The sequence below is a fragment of the Gopherus flavomarginatus genome, chromosome 7 (assembly GCF_025201925.1).
Source record: "Gopherus flavomarginatus isolate rGopFla2 chromosome 7, rGopFla2.mat.asm, whole genome shotgun sequence".
Classification (NCBI taxonomy): domain Eukaryota; kingdom Metazoa; phylum Chordata; order Testudines; family Testudinidae; genus Gopherus; species Gopherus flavomarginatus.
In genome coordinates, this window is record NC_066623.1 from 2,310,516 (window position 1) to 2,334,660 (window position 24,145).

The following is a 24,145-nucleotide window of genomic DNA, read 5'->3' on the forward strand; positions in this document are numbered from 1 at the left end:
TGTGGAGAGGTGGAGGGAGGGAATAAAACAAAGACAGTTCTATTTTAGAAATGATTTGGAGGAAAAGTTTACCGTGTCAGCTTGCTTACAACAAGTCTTCCATTAGGTCATGAGCTAGATGATTCAGGCTGCTAAAACTGTGCAGAAGTCTTGGGAGCAAAAAAGTGGTTTTGTGCTCTCAGAGCTCAAGCACTCCACAGGAGACAGCCGTCCTTCCCTACTTTCTCCTTCCCTGAAGAAGAGCTCTTAAATTCTGCAGGAGATTGAGTACACAAGCACTGCTCTAGTACATCACTCAGCCTATGGTTTCCAACTTTCAGAATGCCAGTGAGCAAGTGGATTTGTTGGGGGTTATTAACAGTTTGTTGGCACAGTCTGTTCTTCTGTGTTTTGACATTCAGAACAAGTGCTTTTCTTTTGACTAATTATATAATTACCTTTATGATGTCAGTGGTTTTTATCACATAATACCACCTCCCCATGATAATCTGACTGTGTGTTTTCCAAGTTTCTTTTTCTCTCTCTCTCTCTCTCTCTCTCTAACAAACATGCTGTTGCTAGCATGGAATGGGGAGTAACTCTTCTTCAGAAGTCCTGTCAGAGATCTTTTCAGATCCTCTCTGAAGGGGCAGACAAATGACATGCTACTGATTTGAGAGAGCAGATCAGAGCCTTGAGATAAAGTACTCCGTTTATTTAATTTGGTGACATGCAAACTCCCTCCTGTGGTAAGTAACTTTCAGTCAGTGCTTAGATTCCAAAGGTGGAAGAGGAGACTGCTGGGTAATCTCAGGGAGTTAGCATAACATTGATTTGCTACATGTTTGGCATGTTGATTAGTAAAGGAACATGATTGCACTACTTTCTGTTAGATGAGACATAGATCTGTGGTCCTGCCCTTCAAAATCATGAGAGATCCAGTGACATTCTTTATAAGAGGAGTATAAGGCTATGTCTACACTACAGACCTTACAGCAGCACAGTTGTACCTCTGCACTGTGCTCCTGTAAGGTCTCCCATGTAGCCACTCTCTCCTGTTGAAATAATTAACTCCCCTCCAACGAGTAGTCGTAGCTATGTTGGTGGGAGACTCTCCCACTGACATGGTGCTGTCCCCACTGCTGCTTCTGTCAGTAAAACTTATGTTGGTCAAGGGATGTTACTTAACGCTCCTGACTGACAAAAGTTTTACCGACAAAAGTGCAAGTGTAGACAAAGCCCAAGGGTACTAAATTGGTGCTGTGGCAAAATTTCACTGTAGATAATTGCGTCATGCCTATACCCAAAAAAGTATTGGTGTTAGTTTTGGTATTCTTTTGTCTATAAAACTGGGTTGCCTTAGTTACTATGAGTCACGGTAACTGGAGTAAATCCAACTGTACAGGCAGCTGAGTAACAGAAAATTGTTAATGCACAGTGATGTGCTGCCAGTAGTTTAACCAGGGCTCCCTCTAAGATTTTTCTCCCATTTGCTAACAAATTTATGTATTGGGAACAGAGGCTGAGTGGGTTACAGGGAATGGACAGAGAGCAGAAAAATGATGAGAGAAGGACTTGGGGTCTTTATTGTTTCCTTTATCCATTTAAAGGAAAACATTCTCTCAGAACCATAATCAAGGAATGGAGGCATCATGACAGGGCAAATATACTAAGTTTACTTGCTGGAAATGTGATATTTATGTTTCTGAGAAATATACTGTGAGGGTCTAGCACAAAGTGCAGCTTGAGAGCACAGTTGCCAACTTTCACGTGGTAAATTAGCTCCCCAACTTTCACAATAAACCAAAAATCAAACTAATACCATTTCAAAACAAGCCAATCTCTAAGAACCCCAACTCTCTGTGGCTAATTCCCCCGACGTGCAGTCTGGGACTGTGGTGGGGCCTGTTGTGCGCCCCGACTCTCTCCCCCACCTTGCCTCTGCTTGCCGAGAGCCAATCCAAAAAAAGAAGCTACTAGCCAACAAGCAACTCACAAGCCAATTAAGCCAAAAACAAGCTCAGTTTCTGAACTTTTTTCACAGGTTTGTCATGTCTGCTTGAGAGGTGTGTGCAAACCATAGAATCCTAGGAATGGTGTACTTGAAGGGACCTCAGTAGATCATCTAGGCTGGTTCCCTGCAATGAGGCAGGACTCAGTATTTTCTAGATCAGAGGTTCTCAAACTGGGGAGCACAGAATGTATTTCGGAGGTGCGAGAGGAGCTTTGGGAGTGGGGGATGCGGGGGCTTGCTGTGCACATTTTACCCATAGCTATGAATAGTCAATGTCACTCTTACTTCTGTGCTCCTGCTGGGGGTGACGCCTGCCTTCAGAGTTGGGTACCAGGCCAGCAGCCACTGCTCTCCTGCTGCCCAGCTCTGAAGGCAGTGCCACTGCCAGCAGCAGTGGAGAAGTGAGGATGGTAATGTCATACCATGCCACTCTTACTTCCGTGCTGCTGCTGGCAGCGTTGCTGCCTTCAGAGCTGGGCAGTCAGCCACTGCTCTCTGCTCTGCCATCAGACTGAGTGGCTGGAGAGTGATCTCCGGATAGCACCCCCAGCCACTCCTTCTCTTCCTCCTATCTCAGAAAGAAATAGCAGCATGGCTGGGCTTCAGAAACTCTCAGCTTCACCCATATATGTACATACGGTTAACGGGAGGGATGAAGGGATGATTTGCCCAGTGGTCATAGGGCTTGTTCCAAGGTCCTTCCCTTCATCGAGCAGATAGAGGCCATACTCAGTGGGTCAGCCTTTTTTTCTGATAAAACTTCTTGTTGCGACACATGGTGAGATGGTATCCAGCATGCACTCTGAGAGTGATGTCATGCGTGAACCTCCGAAGATAAAGGAAAATCCAGTTTCATAACAGGTGTGCTGTAGTTAGCAGAACTATCATGGTAGTACTGGATATTGTTAGATGCTTCACTGGAAAGCTAAATTAAGATGTGTGTTTCCTGGAGGAGGAGAACAGCTTGCTATAAAATATTTGTCACGTTTTCAGGTCAGCTGGTGGTATGCACCCTGTGCTCCTGCGTCATGAAAACCAAGCAGATCTGGCTCTTTTCTGCTCACATGCTCCCTCTGCTGGCACGACTCTGCCTCGTGCCTCTGGAAACCATTGTGGTCATCAACAAATTTGCCATGATTTTCACTGGCTTGGAAGTGCTCTATTTTCTGGCATCGAATCTTCTGGTACCATATAATCTTGCAAAATCTGCATACCGAGAGCTTGTCCAGGTAGGCTGTACACTGATCTTAACAGGTTCATTGGCTGACTGTGGTATTACTTTATATTTTGTGGTCTGAAAAAGCAATCATTGCAAAATGTCTTCCATGGCTCAGTTTTTGGGAGTTAATTGTGCTTTCCTATCATTCCATACTGTGTTTGTCTTAGCAATGTCCTCTTTCAGTTATGTAATGTACATTGCTCGACGGCATGGACTAGCAGTTAGAGCAATGACCTGGATTCTAATCCTGGTTGAGCACTTAACTTGTGCCACTTGCTTGACTTCCAGTTTGTCCAACCCCTGGTTTTACTGGATAAAAACCAGGGCCTTGGTAGGATGGACGTTATAGTTGCTAAATCAGAAATGAGCTGCTCTTGGAAAGCAGATTGCATCCACAAAAACAATTGCAGTAATTCTGGTGTATATAATAATGCCCTGGGTAGAAAAGTGGCCGTTTGTAAGTATAGCTTATCTTGAGCTGGAAATGAGATCCAAGAAAAAACATGAAACCAAGAATAAACTATGAATAACTTACACTTCTGGAATATTAAAATATATTAGCAACTTCGTATACACATAAGCATCCGTTTGGAAATTCACTCCTAGCAAAAAGCGACAAAGAGTCCTGTGGCACCTTATAGACTAACAGAGGTATTGGAGCATGAGCTTTCGTGGGACACACAAAAGCTTATGGTCCAATACATCTGTTAGTCTATAAGGTGCCACAGGACTCTGATGCTTTTTTCAGATCCAGACCAACATGGCTACCCCTCTGATACTTGACTTTCATTAACGTCAGTTATGCAAGTCAGTTGAAAGAGAGACTTCAAAATTGGCTTACTGCAAATCAGAACAGACTGAAACATGGGGAAGCTTTCAGACCATTTTAAAAAAGGAATTTCCTGGCTTTTGTCAGGCAGAGTAACTCTTGTCAAATTTTTCAACCAGCATCCGTGTACAAACCTCAGCTGTGCTACAAACCCCATTTGTAGCTTGATAACATGGGTTATTATATACTCTTTGGCTGCAGAGAGAGACAGGAATGAACACCGGTCCCTATGGAGTGCTCCAGTTCTGCCAGATATAAGTCCCAAGTTGCATATGTTGGCCCAGCAAAATGCAAAATGACTGGGAATAATGAAGTTTCTTGTATCATGAGCGCATGGAGAATTGACTGAGACTGCAGTTCTATGCAGAATATGAAGATAGGCTGCCTCTCCAATGAAAACAATCCATGTCCTCTCACTGTTTTTAAAAATGGGTTCTGCCACACATGCGTGTAAGGCACTCTGACCTACACGGACTTGCTTTGAAAACTTCAGAATTACGTGTCTGGTTCTAAACATGTTCCAGAAGCTTTCGCTTGGCGCTTTGCTGAGCAGGCAGTGTTTTAAAAGTAACCTGTAAAGGGGGAGAAAAAAACCTAAAATTGGCTTGCACTGTGTTTTTACTGCTGTGTTGTATATAAAGAAGCCCTGAAAGCTTTTTGTGAAAAGGAATTTTCTTTTTTCCCCTTTAATATCCTGATCTGATCTCGCCCTCAAAATCTTTACAGCTTTGTCTAGGCTAACCATTTATCCTACAAACTTCCTGTTGTTGCTATCGCTAGCTGAATCCCAAATGGGGTAGAAATTGTGGGACTAGTGTGGATGAACATCCTGCAGCTACTGGTGTTCTCTCTGCCCTGTTGCCTAACTCTGCTTAGGGCAGGTCAAAATGGCACAGTGGTAAAAGCTCCCGCATTTGCCAGATCTCTACTCTACACTAGGACTCCTACCAGCACTGTCCCCCAATGCAGTAACACTAGTGGGGAATTTTTTGGTAAAATTCCCTACTGCAGACCAGGCCCATCTGAAACTTGGGGAATTTTGTTTTTTCTTAACACCTGTTTAACCTCAGTGCCTAATACATTTAGCTGAAAAGATGTTTTTGTCAAAGATTCAGTGCTCTTCATTTAAGTGTGAAAACTCGCATGGCAAATCTGAGATACCTTCCCCTAACAGTAGGGAAGACCAGACTTGACACTGTAAACATTTCTGTGGTGGTAATACAAAATCAACCGCATAAGGCAGCAGGGTTTTTGGGAAAATGGTCATTTCTGTATGTCATAAAGTAGTGCAAAAAAGCCTGAAATCCAAAATTTTATTTTGTAGCTTACCAATAAACACATCTTAAACTTCAAATTGTTTTTAAAAGCTAGATCAACAGCTAACACTTGAGGTCCAGTGACGACATAAATGTATTGTCAACACTTCTTTCTTCTTTGGCACTTGTGTTAAGAACACTTCAATGTCTTGAGGTTGTTTTAATGCCATATGCATGTTCAAAGGAAAAGCTACTCAAGTGTTTGGTTTTGTCTATTCTCCTTACCACTTTATCGGCCATTATAAGTGCGCTAATAAGGTGGTTTTTTATAATCACTGTAAAGATTTGAAAGCAAGTGATTTTTTTGGGCTGCCTCATTGACTCCCTTTATCTTTCAAATCTGTTTACACTAGTCAATGCAGTACTCTGGCCTTGAGAAAAATTATTCTAGTACAAACTCTTCAAGGAGCATTGCTCACACCATGTTTCTACCAATTCACTATGCAAATCAAGGGCATAACTCCTCATGTGTGGCTATGGAACAATTTAGAAGGTATTAACAACATGCTGCTAGAATAACAAGCAGCTACAGCTGAGAATAGTAGTGTGCAATATATGCTAGAGAGAACTGGCTGGAAGTAGGAGAAATGTTAATACTGCTGGTAATCTTTTCTTGGAAGGTGCCTCTGAGTCAAATTGCCTATGCCAACCTCAGCAAATGGAGACAGTTGTAGTCATGTTGGGCTGCATATTTTGATTATAATCTGGTTTAACTGAAAGCTGGAAAAAACAAGACTCACCCTTTTAATTTTATTTTTAAGGAGCTCACTTCTGTGGAAATCTAGAGCCTAGTCCCTATTCCAGAAACAAAAATCGGGGCAAAAAAATTGGCCCCATTTCAGACCTGTTGTAAGTAGATGCTACTCCGTTGAAGGTCAGGGAAGATGAATCTGCTTATACCAGACTGGAGTAGTGCCCCCTAACCTGATTTTAACGTGACATACTCGTCATCCTTTACCATCGCTTGTGATAGTTGCTGACTTCAGCATGAATTATTCATGCTGATAACTTAATCCGGTAGTTGTGACCTCACAGTTGTTTCTGAGGCTTTGCAACTGTAGTATTGCAAACAGTAGTTTGTAATACCAGTGGAAAAACCTGGGGGAAGGGGGATATTAAAACACCCAGGACCAATTTTTAGCTTAATCTTCTGAATCCAACAGCTCAGGAGACTACGCCCAGGGGGAGGATGGGCAAAAGCAGCTTGTCATCTTATACATCCTGGATTCTGGACTTTGGGGGTTGGTATAAGTTTAGAGCAACTGCAGGGGCTGCGTACAAGTTACAGAGCTTCCCAGAATCCCCTATGTTGCTCAGTACTATAGGTGAACCCCCTCTCTGTGTAGGGTTGCTTATGCTGGTCCCATTCTGCCCCTGTGCCACGGGAATCTTCTGCAGGGCCATTGCTGCTCCTTTGTAGTGCCTGAGCAGGGGCTACTTTTGGCCACCAAACTAGTAGGCTGCTTGTTAATCAGCTATGATAGAATTACATTTCCAGGACCTCAATGTAATACGCCTCTGCCTTGATATAATGCTGTCCTCGGGAGCCAAAAAATCTTACCGCGTTATAGGTGAAACTGTATTATATCAAACTTGATTTGATCCACCAGAGCATGCAGCCGTGCACGCCCCTGCCCAGCACTGCTTTACCATATTATATCCGAATTCGTGTTATATCGGGTGGCGTTATAACGGGGTAGAGGTGTATGTTCTAATGTTTGCCAGGGTTGACAGGCATCTGCAAATAATCTGATTTGCCTACTCAATCTTTTGCTGTCAAATACTAGTAGTTACATGCTTGTAAAGTACAAGTTTTTCTCTAATTCTCATCTCTTAAAATATGTACTTCCTAGTGGGTACTCTGTAGCTATTGTGTGATTCTTGTCTTGGCTGTGAGAAACACACTTGATTTAAAATAAAGCCATGGATAATTTTCCTGTCACTTTTAAGGGATTAGCCTTCCAACCTGAAATTCCAGCTTTCTGAAAATTGTTCGATAGTCACCTAGTATTAACAGTGTACGAGAAGTAGCGTAAACTTGCAAGGAATTGCTGTCCAGACTGTAACAGTCATATGTTGCAAATGTGCCAATTTTTAGCTATTTAGCCTCTGCTCTGACAGGTGTCTGAGACACTTAGCACCTGCTTTTAACAAAAGGTCAAAGAAATACAAAGTCAAAAAATCCTTGTAACTGACCCGCTTGTGCCATGTGAATCCGACTCCTGGTTTGAATTGCAAATGAATTGAATGTTTGTTTGTTTGTTTTTCTATTCTGTTATCTCTGTAAACATGCAGGATGTGAACAAATACAACAAACTGGTCTTGTCTTTGCCTTGCCCAGGTAGTGGAGGTGTATGGTCTCCTGGCCTTGGGGATGTCTCTATGGAATCAGCTGGTGGTCCCCGTTTTATTCATGGTGTTCTGGCTTGTCTTATTTGCTCTTCAAATCTACTCTTATTTCAGCACACGAGATCAGCCTGCCTCAAGAGAGAGGCTTCTCTTCCTCTTTCTGACAAGGTAATTAACTAGTGCCCATAATAAGCTGTTTTCTGTGCATGCATTGTTTGTATTCCTGAACTAATCTACTGTCTTCTACAAAAGGACTGGTTTAAATCAGCTGTCTTATTCTAGTCCCCAGTAAATATTTGTCTGTATCACAAAGCCATCATGCATATTAGTCCAGTGAAGCCTTTTGCTTCACAGCAGCTCAGGACAAAGGGGTATTAGCAGAACTAGGGAAAAGCTCCCAGTGAATACAAAATATAACTTAGTAATGGGCAAACCACTGTACACTCAGCTTCAGTTCAGAAGTTTGGCAGGGCTTCAAAGATTTGAATCGGCAAACTCAGATATCACCAGCTGAGGCTAGCTAGCCCATTCCTCCTCTGGTGCTTGTCTGTAGGATTGTGTTGAGGAATTGATGATATCTGTCGGGCCCTGGATGCTTTATTTTCAGCTGTGGTATGCAACACGTTCTGGGGTGCATCAGAACCCATGCCATAACTGAAAGTTTAGCAATGAACAACGACTATGGGGAATTTCATCCACAATATCATCAGCAGAATCAGAAATAAAGCCAAAAAAACCCAAACTTATTTTCCTCAGGAAGGAGAGACTTGGGTATCTTTCTGATGGTGATCCTAAATATCCCAGTATGCTACTATCTTCCCCAGTTGGATTGCTCTTGAATCTAGCTTTCAGGGTATTGGACTGGGTTTTCTAACAAACTATTTCTGATGTTTGTTTTGTTTTGAAGGGTGTCTTTATTTAGCAACCCACATTCTTGTGGACCATTTCATCGGCAGAGGGACATTCTCAGTGCCTTTGGTGCTTGGGAACTTTTCATACCTCTTCTGTCTTGTTTTTGGCATTCATCTTTCTACAAAATTTAGAGAAAGAATAGGAAAACTATTACACTCTGTCTCTTGTCATTCCCTTACTAGATTATGACTCACCAGTCTTTCCCTTCACTCTCTTAGTGCATTTGGGACCTTCTTGTCTTTCTACTAAACCACACAAAGAAGTTGATACATTGCCAGCATCTCCTAACTCTCTCTAAAGGTTTGTTTTTAGAATAACCTGTTTGACACCACAGCCTCAGGATCAAGGTTCTGGAGCATTCCTGTCCCTTTCACACATGGCCCTGTGTCCATCACAGTACTCAAGCCCTCTGAGTTCAGTGTCAACTTAAAATAAACAGAGAAACACCAAGGGTTTGAGCGCTTTCCATTCTAAAATGTAATGCAACACAGTACTGATGGCATTATTCGGCATTAACAGAGGTGATTGGTTTTCAGTTAACCCTCCCTCCCCCCGCCCAACTTTATTTTACAGCTCCACTGAAGTTTTAATATAGACTTTACCGAACTGTAGTGTAGCAGTTGCCAGGGATGTGGGCTGCCTGTCCTAACAGGTCTCTTCCATCACTAATTTCTGTGATTGAGTTGAAGAAATTGCAGGGTAGACGACAGGTTTTTTGCTGCTTGTGAAGAACTGGAAAATTTGACTCTTGTTACTAGGGGCAGAAATTGGAGAGTCCCTTGACAGCAGGAAGGTAAAGAATCTGGGGATGATGAAATGGCTCCTCCTTGCAGAGAAGACCCAGTATCTCCCTCATCACTGAGTCATTTAGGCTCAGAGCTCCCCTCTTTGCCTAATAATGTGCGTACTCTGGTCACAGGCAAAGAGCAGAGGCTTGTAGCACATGGCACAGCAGGGGAACTTTGATTTTCTAACACACCTCATGCATTTGGCAAATATTGTGGCTATTGCTACATGCACAAGATCTCCAAAAGGAAAGATCTCTACTGCCAGATTGACATAATCAGTGCAAATATCACTCTTAACCACTGCCGAGCTTTGCAGGCATGAACCATCAGTATTCCAGTTACTGAAATTATTTAAAGTTAAAACACAGGTTTACCTGGTGCAATCTAAATCACGTCCAGTTCTAGTGTTTTAGATTCTGGAATTGTACCATAGAATTGAGGGGCAAGAGTGTGAATAATCATGTATCAATCCATGTACATCAGTAGAAGCTGCCTGCCCAGTATCAGAATAAATCTGTATCTTCATAATAAGTGAGAGTTAAACAAGATGCCATCTTGAAAATATTACTTGCTAGACTTCCTCTGTGCAGCCCAAAACATGAAAGCACCAGCCTTTTTCTCATAGACTCAATTTCATCATGCTCTGGGGACCTGTTTCCTCAAGGCATCCTTCTTGGTGGGTTTTTGGCAATTGCTGTCATCTTTTACCTGCCCAGGAGCAACACACACAACCAGGAGACTTTTTTACTAGTGTTGTGGGGGCCAAAGACGCATTGCTTTGCCATGGTAAGAAAATGCAACAGTAGCACTCATTTCTCTTCTGAAGGAAAAAAACTCCAGTAGCAGGTTTTATCTCTGACAGCCTAACTGTTTAGGAGAAGAAGTTTAAATATCATTTTGTTAGACAAGCTAATAAAGATTCTCTAATCAGCCAGAAGACTTCACTGTACTGCAGTCTAATTAGTACAATGGAAAAATGTTTCTCTGCCAGAAAAGAGCAGCCTGTGCACACGTGCCCGTTATTAGCAGTAATGAATTATTTCCTGGAGCTGTACAACTCCAGAATTCAAGTAAGAGCAATCAGAGTTCATTTAATAGCAATGTTAAGCTTCCACAAATGCACAACAAACAATAACAATACACAGCCTTCATTGTATTTTTTTTTGAAGATGGCAAGAATTCAAACCTTCAGAACAGTTACAAGCTCACACCTTTGGGCACATAAGAATAAATCTGAAAGCTCTTCAGTCAGTCCTTTGAGATTTCTAAGCTCCTCTGAGTCCTTCGCATGGTAAATTATCTCCACTTAAACTTCGTTAGGAAGGGTGGTAGCCTACTTGCTAGAGGGGTTGAAAGTTCTTGATTATGGAGCCTACCTGGAGGCTCAGCTATGCTGGATCAGACTTCTCCTTAACTATCATTCCCTCATTCCTGACAATTGCGGGGGGAAAAACCCCTGAAGTTATTCAAAAATACCTTGCATAGCAGGTGCCCTTAATAGTAAACATGGTACATGACCAGTACTGAGAGCGACAGACACCAGCCCAAGCACAGTTCCTGGAAGATAATCATCCCTTACAGAGACCCACACCTTTTTTGGCCAGTTCTTTCCTATTTACAGTCACACCAGAGCAACATACTGGGGACTTTGAGGAGTCACTAGAGAATCATTGTGCCGCGATCATCTGGCATAACTCTTCCTTTCCAACCAGTTAGACAAATCTGTCTCTTGTGCACACGGAGTATTATGCTTATTGTTTTGGTACTGTAGACGTGCCCTTCTTTGCTGGGGGTTCTGGTGATGGTGAGTGTTCTTAGAAGCCAATGTTCCATTACAGACTCTGTTTTCTCTATCTTCCGAAAGGGCTTGTATCACTCTCACTAGAGGATAGGGAGGATTTGCTGAGTTATCAAGAGTACCCCTTGATTGTATGATGAGTGAGACTCTCTTCCAAATTTTCTGCTTTGGGTTTCTTCCAAAGACAGCTACCATTCATGCGCAGAGGCATAGCCAGGAAGTTAAGACGCTTCTAGTGGGCAGCCTATTCAGCTACAAAACGCTTTCATGCCCTGTCAAATCAGGGAGGAGGGATATTTTAACTTAAAATGTTGGATTGCTGAAGAATAAGCAGAATGATCTGTAATAAAACGTGAGCTGTTATTTAACAGATACTTTAAAAAGAAATGATCTTCATTTGTTGCGTTACCTCTCTGGTGGCGTATAAAACTTTAAAAATGGACTCAGAGTACCAGTGCATCTGTTTATCGTTACCTTTGTTCCATTTAGTGTTTCTGACATGAGTTCTTTCTTGGAGTACTTTGCTTCTGCTTGACCCAGCAGTGAATTAATTAGAATGCTGTAATGTGGCATCCTAATAATTTCTCTGGGAACAGCCTGATGTCCTGAAGGAACCAGGATTGCTGTTGTAACCAAAGGTGCCAGAACGTGGCCCTGAGTTGAGTAGCTGAGGATTCCCTGGCATTAGAGAACACAAGCTTAGAGCAGCTCCACCCCACTGCTTTCCAGCTCTGCTGACTTTGGAGATGGGAGGAGGTATAGCCAGAGCACACTGCATTCTGCTGATCTCTAGCAGTGTGATTCCCATTAAAGGCAGCTGTACTCTAGAGAAACACGGAGACTGCTCTCGACTGCGCTGGGCCAGGACTACAGAAAACTGGCCCCAGGATGAGTGAGCTGAAACAGCTTTGATTCCTCAAACTTGGCTGCACCCAGCTCTTGTGAATCCTCAACTGCAACCTTGAAAGGAGAAGTAGGCCTGAGAGCGAGAGCATCCTGTGTTCTCGCTCAGATAATTGTTTAAAGACAGCATGTCTTTTTGGTGTAGTTTATTTGAAGTTTATACTAGATCTCTTTTGTGGGTCAGCAGTAGTATTGAACATTAGAGATCTCAGATCACTTTTCAGACCAGAATTATGAAAAACTTTGCAGTTTATTAGCCATTTTAATAACAGTTTACATGAGCGATATATAGTGACTGGCATCCTGGCAGTATTGCTGTGGGTGAAAACTAATCAATCAAATCGATCTACTGTAACTTTGCATCTCCTTGTGGTAATTGGATTGAAATGTCATTAAGTGAATTGAATGCATCATATTTCCATGCCTGAGAATGAGTGCTCTTCTTTATTAAAGTAAAAGCAAGATAGCCCCACATGGTGGTGCTATCTTGAAGTACAATCTGAGCAATGGAGAACCACCTGGGCTTGCTTATCAGCTGATAGACAGAATTATGCATTTGAGACTGAGTAACTGTGAATCTTTGACCTTTGATGTCCGAGGAGAAAATAGTGGACTGTGCTCTCATGTAATTTTGTTGTAGAAGAACGTGCATGTACTTGTGGGGCTTCTCATTCATGTTATGTTTTTAAGCCAATCCAGATGTAATTTCAAACCAGCTCAGACTCTTAATTGAAGAAATCTTTTTATAAATTAAACTGTGTTTTCCCCCTAGCATTGCGGAATGTTGCAGCACTCCATATTCACTCCTGGGGTTGGTGTTCACAGTCTCCTTTGTTGCTTTGGGAGTTTTGACTCTCTGCAAGTTTTACTTGCAGGGCTACCGAGCATTCATGAATGACCCGGCTATGAACAGGTAAGTGCCTGACACACATTTAGAACTACGTGGAACTGAGGTTGGCATTTGTTGAACTGAAAGTTACTTTTAACCCACTACAAACTCCTTAGAATGCATAGGAATTACGACAGGCTTCTTATTTATTAGTCCAAATACACTATTTTAAAGGGTTTGAGATGGAAATGTCTACCATGAATCTTAGAATGACAGTCATGCACTGTATGTATTACAGAACTGCTTCTCCTTGGGATTTTAGATTCTGTACAGTGTCTTCACTGGGATGAGTGACTGAAGGAATCTTCAAATGTTTAGAAAAACTAAATGCTTACCTAGCTATATTTTAACTTCCTGGTTCATTTCCCGCCCCCCCCCCCTCCCCAATGTAACTACATGTGAAATCAAACTAATCTTTTGTGGAAGATTTACACTGGTCAGCTAAAAGTTACTGTGGGAAACTGCCAAAGAATATAGGCAACTTGTTTCTCTTGTGCTTGTCACAACTGTCTGGCATAAAATTGGGAGTTGAGTTGTGGCACTGTGGGTTAGTGTGTTAGGTTTTGCCAGGAGTTCAAACGCTGGTTCAAGCCACAAGTGAAGGACTTGTGTGGACTTTGGGTTCTGAGGGGAGTACATGGGAACTGCAGTCAGTATAAAGTGAGGCTGCCCAGGAATGGCACAGGAGGGGAAAACAGTCATGCGTAGTGTAGTCCACGCTGTGCTATAACTGCCTCAAGATAGCATTGTCATTGTCTCCACCTTAGAAATCTTAAATTCACTTTCATTTTCAAAACAAAAGCGTGAAAGTGGGGCATTCAGGGGACTCTTTATTCTAGAGTTTCCGTGAGCGACATTGGAGGTGGTTCTGTGTATATAAGTCTGAATTCACTGCTTTCAGAATGTACCCAAGTGGTAGGACTCCAGACAGGGATGTCACTGGAAAAAAAAGTGAGACAAGGCAGGTGAGAGAATATCTTACGCAGAGTTCTTCTTCAGGCCCAGACCTGAAGCTTGTCTCTCACCAATAAGATATCCCCTCCCCCACCATGTCTCTCTCATATCCTGGGACCAACATGGCTACACCACCATTGCATACATTAAAGAATAACGGTCAGCAAAGCCTCTGCAAGCTACAAGGAAGCATAAGCAGTATTTTTTTTTAAGAAATATCGATTTTAATGTCCTGAGGTCATACAAGGCAGAACGAAATCTTAAGATAGAATCAGAAACAAAGGACTATGACAAACTCTGTTGATTTCATACATGCCAGACTTTTATTTTAAGATGAAGCAAAATAATTAATGCTCTGCATTTTCTTTTCACTTTCTCTTCAAAACACCAACCCAAAGGGGGATGACAGAAGGAGTTACTCTCCTGATCTTGGCAGTGCAGACTGGTTTAATCGAGCTTCAAGTTGTCCATCGGGCATTCCTGCTTAGTATTATTCTCTTCATTGTGGTAGCATCCATCCTTCAGTCCATGCTGGAGATTGCGGATCCCATTGTTCTGGCACTGGGCGCTTCAAGGGACAAGTAAGAGATGCACTTTCTAAACTGAAAGCTATTTAAAACTCTCTTTTTGTAGAGGTGAGCACACTAATATATGGCCTGATAGCCTTGGGGGCTACCAAAAGGTAAGTTGTGGTGGTCTACATTCTTGTAGACTAAAGAATAAAAAGGTTAGTTAAACAGACTGTTCTAATTTCTTTGCTCCTCCTTATCCCCTCCCTTCTCCCACACACTCACTCTCACTGTGATGTACACCAGCACAGAGATGCTTTGCAACATGATTCCTTCTGCTGAGGAAAAGTGACATGGGTCACATGGTCCTAATGAAGAATCATCCATGAGCATGTCGTACAGTCTGCACAGGATCATGTTGCTTTGCAGCCACCGGCACCGAGCTCTGTGGGTATTACATGACGCAAGGAAAGTCATCACCCCCCAATGTGGGACACCGAGCCCTGCTCTTGGCTAAACAAAACCACAGTTCAGGATGTCACGGAAACAGCCAGTTATTTAATAGAATCATGGAGGGAAAAAAATTCTAGTAAGTAATAATAGTCCATAGATTAACTTCAGGAACCTCAGGCTTTGCGGCACACAGGGTGTAGGCCTGGAATGGGAGGTGTCTATGGACAGAACCCTAGGAGTGGAAGAATGGAGTGTTGTGGATGTTTTGATCTGCTGGGTTTTTTTCCTGTTATCTTTGATTTCTTTGTATTTCTTTGAGGAGCTTTATTTGTCTTTGGTGTTCTGGCATGAAACCGCATTTCCTATGTTAATTGCATGTCTCTCTTCCCCTTAAGTAACCAGTAAGCGTTATAAATAAAAGAGGAGGTTTATTTATATCCAGTGAGTCTGTTCGGCTTAGAGGTTGCTTGCGGTCAACGCAGTCTCTGTGGCATGTTAACTCTAAATATGCTAACAAAAGGAAACAGGAGTAGAACCAGGAGATGAGCATCTGGTTCTCAAACAGATACAGTTTACTGCTACCAGCAGCTAACTGTTCGCCAGCTCCAAAGCTGAATTTGTAGAGAGTGACGAACCAGTGAGGTGGGGAAGCCTTCCTCCCCCCAGCCCCCAAAATAACAAACAGGTATTTACAAAATTCAGTTAATTTTAGAATTTTTTTCTTCTAACTCTTAGCTGAGGTCAAATTAGGGTAGTTTTCCTCTCTCCTTTCTTCCCTTCTGCTGTCGTTGGTCAGTTTCAGCGTATCTTATTTCTGGAACTAAATGTGTGTAAAAATACATCAAAGAGAGCTGCCAAGTAACATAGCAAGTAATGATTAGAGGCTTTGGAAAGATTTCCAAACGGGATGTGAGTGAAAAGACTAAGACTGTGTAGGGGAGAGATTAGTAAATGGGGACACGATAGATCATTATTTTGTAGACCCCTGTGTGTTATAAAAGGGAGAGGACAGCTGGCAGGGCTTTTGCTCTGAGGCTCAGGAACTTGCTCCCCTTTGGTCTGAAATAGCCTGAATTTGGTGACTTTTGGGGCATACCACAAAAGACACCTGTTTGGAAGAGTCTTTGGAGAAGGCTGAGGGTATGCTTCATTGATCACAGAGAAGTTGATTGCTGGGCTGTTTGAGTTTCTATGGAACCAATTTCAGTGCTGCTGAGGTTTAACTTAATTGTACTTATTGCATGATAAATTATGTTAAAATAACTAGAGCCCTGGAATAGATGTCGTTATTTTTTAAAATCTAAATAAATACAGTTCATCGCTTTTCTTAAGAGCAAGGTGACATTCGTTAATACTGAAAGGCAACAGATTTAAAACAGATAAAAGGAAATACTTTTGCACAGTGTACAGGCATCATGTGGCAGAGAGTTCCACAGGCGGTTATAGAGGCTAGCAAAGAGTCTACTAAGAGTCAAAGTATGAGATGTTTTTATGGGGGAACTTCTGCAGGTATACCAGATAGCATTTAAAATAACTTTCCAAACCTTTATGCTTCAGAGCATGACTGCCTGGAGCAGATTATTCCATAATTGTTCTAATGGGATTTCCTGGGTTTTCATCTGAAGTATCTGGTATCAGCCTCTGTCAGAGACAGAAGACAATTAGTTTAACCACTGATCTGATCTGCTGTGGCAGTACCTATGTAACTTACTTGTAGTCTTTAATTTTTGCCTTTGTCTCACTGAGGATGCAGCCTTTCCACTTTGTGCTGAGAAGGGCACAGGGCAGAAAGAACTGAGCTTCCATCAGAATAAATGTGTCTGTGCTGCAAATTAGACTGTACTTGAGGAAATTAAGAATTCCTGTTCTTAATGTAAAAGCCTTCAGCAGATACAGAAGCCACTGTTCTCTCGGTGAGAGGAAGCCAGTTGTCTGAATCGCAACCATTGCATTGTTCCTGCAGGAGCCTGTGGAAGCATTTCCGGGCAGTCAGCCTCTGCTTGTTCCTGCTAGTGTTCCCAGCATACATGGCCTACATGATTTGTCAGTTTTTCCACATGGATTTCTGGCTGCTGATCATTATCTCTAGCAGTATTCTAACCTCCCTCCAGGTAAGGCACACTAGCCTCATGCTAGTCATTGATTTACCCTAAGGTAAGGGGCTCTGACCAGAACAGTGCTGGGGGAAGTATTAGAGTGCAGAAGCTGGGATGTAAAATCTTTGATTTATCTCTGCCTGCGGCTAGAGTACTCTAGTGCTGGGCTGAGAACACAGGGAACTAAAATATTTATTGTAAATAATGCTGTAGGATTGCAAGGGCATGTTGGTTACAATAAGAAGCTTCCAAACTGCACATAGATCGCATCGTTTTAGGAGACTTCCAGAGGCGAGCTGAAAATACGTTGGTGTCCAAAACATGCACTTTCCTGTGCAGGGGCGTGGGGGCATGTAGCCTCATTTTCATTTTTTTTAATTCGCTATTTAAAAAAAAATTCTTGGACGTTTGTCATTAAATGGCTTTTTGTATGTGCTCACCTAGTCACTATCCATATCTCTAAGGGCTTGTCCACACTGTGCGCAAGAGAAATGTGATTTCTAAAGTGCACCAACGTGTTCCACGCTAACTGGCCCATGTCGACCCTAAAAATTCCCTAGTGCACGTTAATGTAGTGCTGTTTCAAAGAGTGTTCACACTGATATGCCTGTGCGCGTTAGAAATCGCACCCCTGTAGTATGCGTTTGTTGTGTGGACAAGCCCTAACTACAGCCTGGATTCAGCAAAGCACTTAGGCATGGCTTTCCCTGGTGTTTAAGCACAAGCTTCATGCTTTGCTGAGTAGGGAAGGATTTAGTTTCTACTTGAAGTTAAGCAGGTATGTGGCTGATGTGGAGCTTATATGCTTCCAGGTGAGGGAAGCATCTTGTGTACAGAACTCTACTTACCTGCGGGACCTGAATGCTAAAACTGTCATTCTATCTGTTTTCAGGTGCTTGGAACGCTTTTCATTTACGTTTTGTTTATGGTTGAGGAGTTCAGAAAAGAGCCAGTAGAAAATATGGACGATGTAATTTACTATGTAAACGGCACCTACCGGCTGCTGGAATTCCTGGTGGCTCTCTGCGTCGTGGCATATGGCGTCTCGGAGACTATCTTCGGAGAATGGACTGTGATGGGCTCAATGATCATCTTCATCCACTCCTATTATAATGTGTGGCTCCGGGCCCAGTTGGGGTGGAAAAGTTTTCTTCTCCGCAGGGATGCTGTGAATAAGATCAAATCGCTGCCCACTGCCACAGAGGAGCAGCTGGAGCAACACAATGATATCTGTGCCATCTGCTACCAGGTGTGCAATTGAAGTAGTAGAACTGTAGGGGAGTGGATGGTCTGGAGTTCGTCTCCGCTGCTGTAACGAATGCAGTGACTTTGGTTGTGTTTCAGTTGCAATCCCCATCAAGTTCTGCTATATGTAATTTGGCTTAGTGCAGAATTGGAGCGTTGTTGCACTGGAAACCTAGAACAAACTAACATGGAAATTAAGGAATTTGAATAGACCAGAATAGCATTTACAGAAGCAAGTGTTGTACTCTAGAAAGTATCTGAGATTCTTAAGCATTTCCAATGAGTTTGGGCCAAGCTAGTCTCAACAGTAGAACCAAACACTGACTTTTTTTTTCATTGGGGAGATTTCTCTTACGCTTCCTGTAAGATTGTACGTAATCCGCTAGCCAGTGTCTTGTACGGTTTCACAGAAACAATTCAATGTCCATGGATTGCTAATTCCCACTCTTGCTTAATTTAAAACATTGGTTATAAAAGAAAAAGAAATGTAATTACTGTAAGGCGAAGCGTTAACATAAGCCAACGGATGTATGGAAATTAAAAGTTAACACTGGAAGTACTATCTTTACCACACCTTGTGCTTTTGGAAAAAGAAAAAAAAAATACAGGTGTGCTTCTTTCCTCTCTGGGAAATGTTTGTTATGAATGGAAGGGAAAGAGTAACCCTAGGGTGAATGCAACATGATTTTATTAAGATTGGATTGGCTCCAAACTTGGTTTCAGTGATCTGAAATGTTTGTTTAAAGCAAAAACTTAGTTTGCATTGAGTAAAAATCCCTGCCCTGACCTCTGTGGCTGAAGTCTAGGCACTTCATTTCTACTCTGCTGCTCTCACACCACGGTGGTTACAAGTGGACTATGGGTGACTTATACCACTGGGTTTGTCTTTCTGCCTAGTACTGTGTAACCCATACCCTATAACTACTTCCACAAAGAATGTAGATAACCATTCCTTTGGGCTCGCTTTTAATCTGTATGAGGCTAACTTCCATGGGGTTGCAAGTGTTTTGTCATTAAGCCTCATGAGGCTGGGTACCTGAGTTCTATCACTTTTTTCCCTCTGGAAACTTACTGGTCTTGTGCCTGTTGAAAGTTATGTGGAAGCTTGTGTGTATGTGGAAAAATCATTACACGTCTTGCCTTAGAATTTCCATCTCACAGGGTAAATTTGAGATCACATGGAGGATAGAGGGTAGTCCTGGGTGGACAGGGTGTTTGGCTGTTGTGTGACATCTTGATTTTTATTATTTTCAGGACATGAAATCTGCTGTGATCACACCATGCAGCCATTTTTTTCATTCTGGTTGTCTTAAGAAATGGCTGTATGTGCAAGAGACCTGTCCTTTGTGCCACTGTCAGCTTAAAAACCCCTCGCAGCCACCAGGGCTGGGACCAGAGCCAGCTCCACAGCCAAATCCTGGAGCAGAGCAAAATACTGTTCATCAAGAAGCAACTGAACATCTTGGTGTTGAACACCAGGAGGAGAGAAATCTAAAAGAGAGCCCTAGTGACAGTAATGGACAGGTGGCTGAAGGGCCAGATCACCAGGAGCACTCTCATGACACCAAGAATGATTCTCAGAGTCTGGATTGTGACACTTGCCCTTTTGAGGACAGCCAGAGGGAGATTATTGTGGAGCAACCGATTGGAGGCCAGGAGGAGGTTCTCACTCAGGACCCGAGACTTTCTATCCAGTTTTGAAGTGGCAGAAGATGATGTAGGAAAAGATCCATGTCAGAGACCCGTGCCTGGCTCAGCAGAGACAACTTACCCTTCCACAGTTGTGAAAAAGTTTAGCAATTAATGCTGGTCAAAATGTATTTATAATATCCCACGCTGATTTGTGTGGGCTGTCTGCTAGAGGCAATTCCAAGGAGATTCAACAGAAGTGACTTCAGAAACTGCCTCTGAATTGCAAGGGAGGGAGAAACTGGAAACACATGAAATGGACACAGTATTTTCAGGGGCTGGATAAAGGGGAAGGCAGAGAAGTAGGGGGTGTGAGGTGCAACAGAGACAGACCCACTAGCTTGTGTTTGGGGTAGGGAGGACCCACCAAACTGAACCATGTCCCAAGGTACTAGTGAGAGGTTAGAATGCTTTGGCCTGTTTTTCTGCATTGACTGGAGCGCAGCCATGATTACTGACAAAATTTTGTACAGCACTGAAGCCAAAATCAAAGCGAGAACAGCATTTATTGTATTGGAAGATGGAAGCACTCTTAATACATTGCGTGTGTGCTTTGGGCATTTTTGGTGGGGCAATTACATTTACATTCATGTAATCTATAGTGACTCTTGACTTTTATGATGGAGTCTTCAATATTTTGATGTATATGAAACTTTTGTTAATATATTATGCACAGTATGGGCCATGTGAAGTAAACTAAAGCTCTAATGAACACTTTGGCCTCCACTGCAAAGTGCAGGAGAGTGGGATGAGTTTTAGGGCACAGATAGAGGCCTTGCAATACTGTTTGATCCTGTGTAATGTTTAATTCTTGCAGCTGAATTAAAACAGTGTTAAACTCTGGCAATATTTGCACTTTTGGGAATGAGTACAGAAATGTGTATGATCAAACGCCGCAAATGCCACTTTTAAAGCTGTTAATAGAATTTGCACCTTTATTCTTTGACACGCATGTGTCCATACTTAAATTTTTACATTCATCATGGCTTCAGATAGAACTAGGGATGGGGGGAGGGGGAAGAACTTTTTTATGTGAATTTTGATATGAAAAGAAACTAGTCACTTATTTATACAGTAGGCTTGGCTCTGAAGTGTTTTTTTCAAAATTGGTATTCTTAACGTGAAATGTGATATGATTTTATTTTTAGTAATAAATTTGGATGTAGACGAACAGACATAGCTGAATGTCTTAATAAATTACGTTTGAAGATTTTTACATTTGGTGATGTGATTCTTAAGCAGAAGGTGCTACCTGAATGATATGTGCATGCAGACTGGCTGCATTTTCCTCTGAGCTCAGCAGATCTGATACTCTCTTCCACATGTGCTGTACATATGTAACAGTGCCCTTCTAGCCAAAGACAATTCTAGTTGTTAAAACCTGTAATTGCCACCAATGCCTTAACTTTGAGGAGCAGCTACAAAATGGTATGTTCTGTTCTCTCTGCCCCCCAGACCAGGCATGCTGCTTCCCACAAAAACAACGAGTCCGGTGGCACCTTAAAGACTAACAGATTTATTTGGGCATAAGCTTTTGTGCGTAAAAAACCCACTTTTTCAGATGCATGGAGTGAAAATTACAGCTGCAGCCATTAAATAATGTTGGTTTTGTGGATACAGACTAACACGGTTACCCCCTGATACTTGCTTCTCACAGTGCTGCTGGACTACTGGTCCCCACAGCAAATACCTGGACTCTCACCTGAGAGTTGAAAATATCAGCAACAAGAGCCGGCTTGAGTATCTTCTGTTTTTAATGCACTGCCCTGTCTCCTTAGTGCCTGATGGTAACATTTACCATAAGCTGCTTTGGTCATTGTGACTCATTGGCTTATTAATTAAGTAGAATTCAGTGAAAAATAGGAAGAAACTTTCACTGGTTTGTCACTTTTTTTAAATTTTTTCTTAATCAGTATAGTGCATCAGTGGCAGATGCATGAAACTCTCCTTCATCCTTGTTTTCCGTGATAGCCTGACCTCTCCCAAAACAAAGTCCACAATTGTACAGTTCCAGGTGTTTCACTGTTGATGCATGTATTTAGACAAATGCTTCTCTGCAACCAATCTTAAGTTATTGGAAGTGTAAGGGTTGTGGATGGGCCCGGCATAGGATCCTAATGGGTACTGATCAGTATTATAAAACACAACTTTCCTCTCATTTCGTATGGCACGTTTTTAGCCAGAACCATGTACTCCAAAATCCAGGTAGTCAGTCATGTGCCAGAAGGTGTCATGCAAAGCTCTCAGGGCTGATGTGAAGAACTTCTGCTCCATGTGAGATCTGTCTGTTCCACTGATGCAGAGGGAGCAAAGCTGTAGGAGGGGAGGTTATAAGGCAGAGCCCCAGGGGTCTAGGGAGGCAACAAGGAAACAACATGACCCGAGAGAAGGAAAGTTCAAAGCACAAACACCCACTCGGGGCATCTGTGAGACCATTAAAAACATTGTGAATTAAGAAGTTAGAAAATCATCACGATTTCAAGTTCTTATATTTGGAGGAAATGTTCCTGGCGCCGCCGCCACCCACCCTACACACACTTATATGTGGTTAAGTACAGGACAGTAACAAGTGCAACTGGCAAGGTGGATGAAATGTACATGGCGAGACTGAAATTTGCGTAACATCAGCTCCCGTTGTGATTAGATCTGCCACTTCGGCAGCAGCACAAGAATGTGCCTGTTTAAAATGTGTTTTCTTAGATGATTTGTATTACGGTAGCACCTGGAGGCTCCGACTGAAAATGAGGGGCCCATTGTGCTAGATGGCATGCAAATCTATAGACAGTCGTGACCTGAAGGTTTGAATGAGACAAAGGATAGAGGGGGAAATTTGGCACAGAGGAATGAAGTGATATTCCCAAAGGGTCTCAGCAGTTCAGTGGCAGATCTGGAAATAAAACCTATGTATGATTCCTAGGCCAGTGCCCCATCCCCTAGATTATGCTGCCTAGACAGTTGCTATTTGATTTATTAATATTTAGAACATGAGGGGTGTTCGCTATCAGATTATAACTCAGATGAAAATTTGGGTGTAAACCACTTGAATATCCCTTAAAGAAAATTTGTATTTTTTTTTTCTAGGAAAGCTAAACAGACACATTTGAAGGAACTCGGCTTGGTCCAAAACAAACTCTTCCAAGAAAATCAATACCAAGGCATGAACCAAAGTACTGTCCATTAACATATTGTTTTAAAAATTCCATGGAATCTGCTATTTTCAACACTTGCCCTGCAGTTTACAACCCAGATGTGTTGTACTGCGTGAAACTAAATCAGAGTGAAACTGACATCACGGGGTTTTTTTTGCTCTCTCACAGATAAATGCTTTAAAGTAATCAATGTAAATAGTGAAAAGTAGATTCAATTTTAAATTTGAATCCAATTTTGATACACTAGTGTAGTGGGACATAGGTAAAGATATTGGTTTACTATATATTGGCAGTCCTGAAACTGCCCTGGCTCATGGACTGCTGGTGGTCTACCAGCACTTGCTAGCAGTACCTGTTTATTTGGGGGTGAGAGGGTTAAACCTACTCTCCCCTTGGGGTGTCTGGTCCCTGATTGTCACACATGGGGCAGGGTCTTTTTTCAGCAATTAAAAAAGCAGTAAAAATACCTTCCCTTATATCACTTTTCTGTGTAGGTACTGGTGGTAGCTGTCCCGAGGATGTTTTCCCATCACAAATGGAAGGGATAGTTCTGTGCAATTGCAGTTAAGGAGGGGGAAATGGTTTTATGGACCATTTATTAAAATCTGGTCCACTCTTAAAGGAGCCTGATTTTCAGATGTGCTGAGCACTCACCCACTGAAAAGCAGGCCCTTGGAAATTGCCCACCCAAAAATTGAGGTTACTCCGTCAGTGCATACCTGATCAAACAGAAATGCCAAGCAGAGTGTCCATGGACTGACTGCAGTCCAGCCCAAAATAGCTTGGCCTGACCTAGTGGCCTCACTTGCCTGTGGAACAAGAGATATGACACACCGTCATGTGCCACCCACATGGAGATCTTAAGGGACAATGTTCAATTGTATCCAACTCATGAGCCCTTTGGTCTTACCTAGACTAAAGAAACAGGTTGTGTTTGAAAATGCTTTAGCTAATGCCTTTTTTAAACACAACTTTGCACCTCATGCCAAGATGCTTTAGTGCTTTTAAACGCAACTAGCTGGTCCTGGTGGACGCTCCGCTCCCTGCGTGCATA

The 24,145-nt window shown here is 42.4% G+C and overlaps 1 protein-coding gene across 4 annotated transcripts in view; it reads left to right on the forward strand.

The window, feature by feature from the left end:
- RNF145 (ring finger protein 145) overlaps positions 1-21,158 on the forward strand; it is a 69,739-nt gene extending 48,581 nt beyond the window's left edge. For all 4 annotated transcript variants that reach the window (XM_050961288.1, XM_050961289.1, XM_050961290.1 and 1 more), the window contains 7 exons: positions 2,987-3,222; positions 7,699-7,874; positions 12,880-13,020; positions 14,349-14,531; positions 16,876-17,023; positions 17,901-18,257; positions 19,508-21,158. In XM_050961288.1, coding sequence (XP_050817245.1) covers positions 2,987-3,222; positions 7,699-7,874; positions 12,880-13,020; positions 14,349-14,531; positions 16,876-17,023; positions 17,901-18,257; positions 19,508-19,954 — 1,688 coding nt within the window. In that variant the 3' untranslated portion in view covers positions 19,955-21,158. The remainder of the gene's footprint in view (positions 1-2,986; positions 3,223-7,698; positions 7,875-12,879; positions 13,021-14,348; positions 14,532-16,875; positions 17,024-17,900; positions 18,258-19,507) is intronic.
- Positions 21,159-24,145: the final 2,987 nt, after the last annotated feature.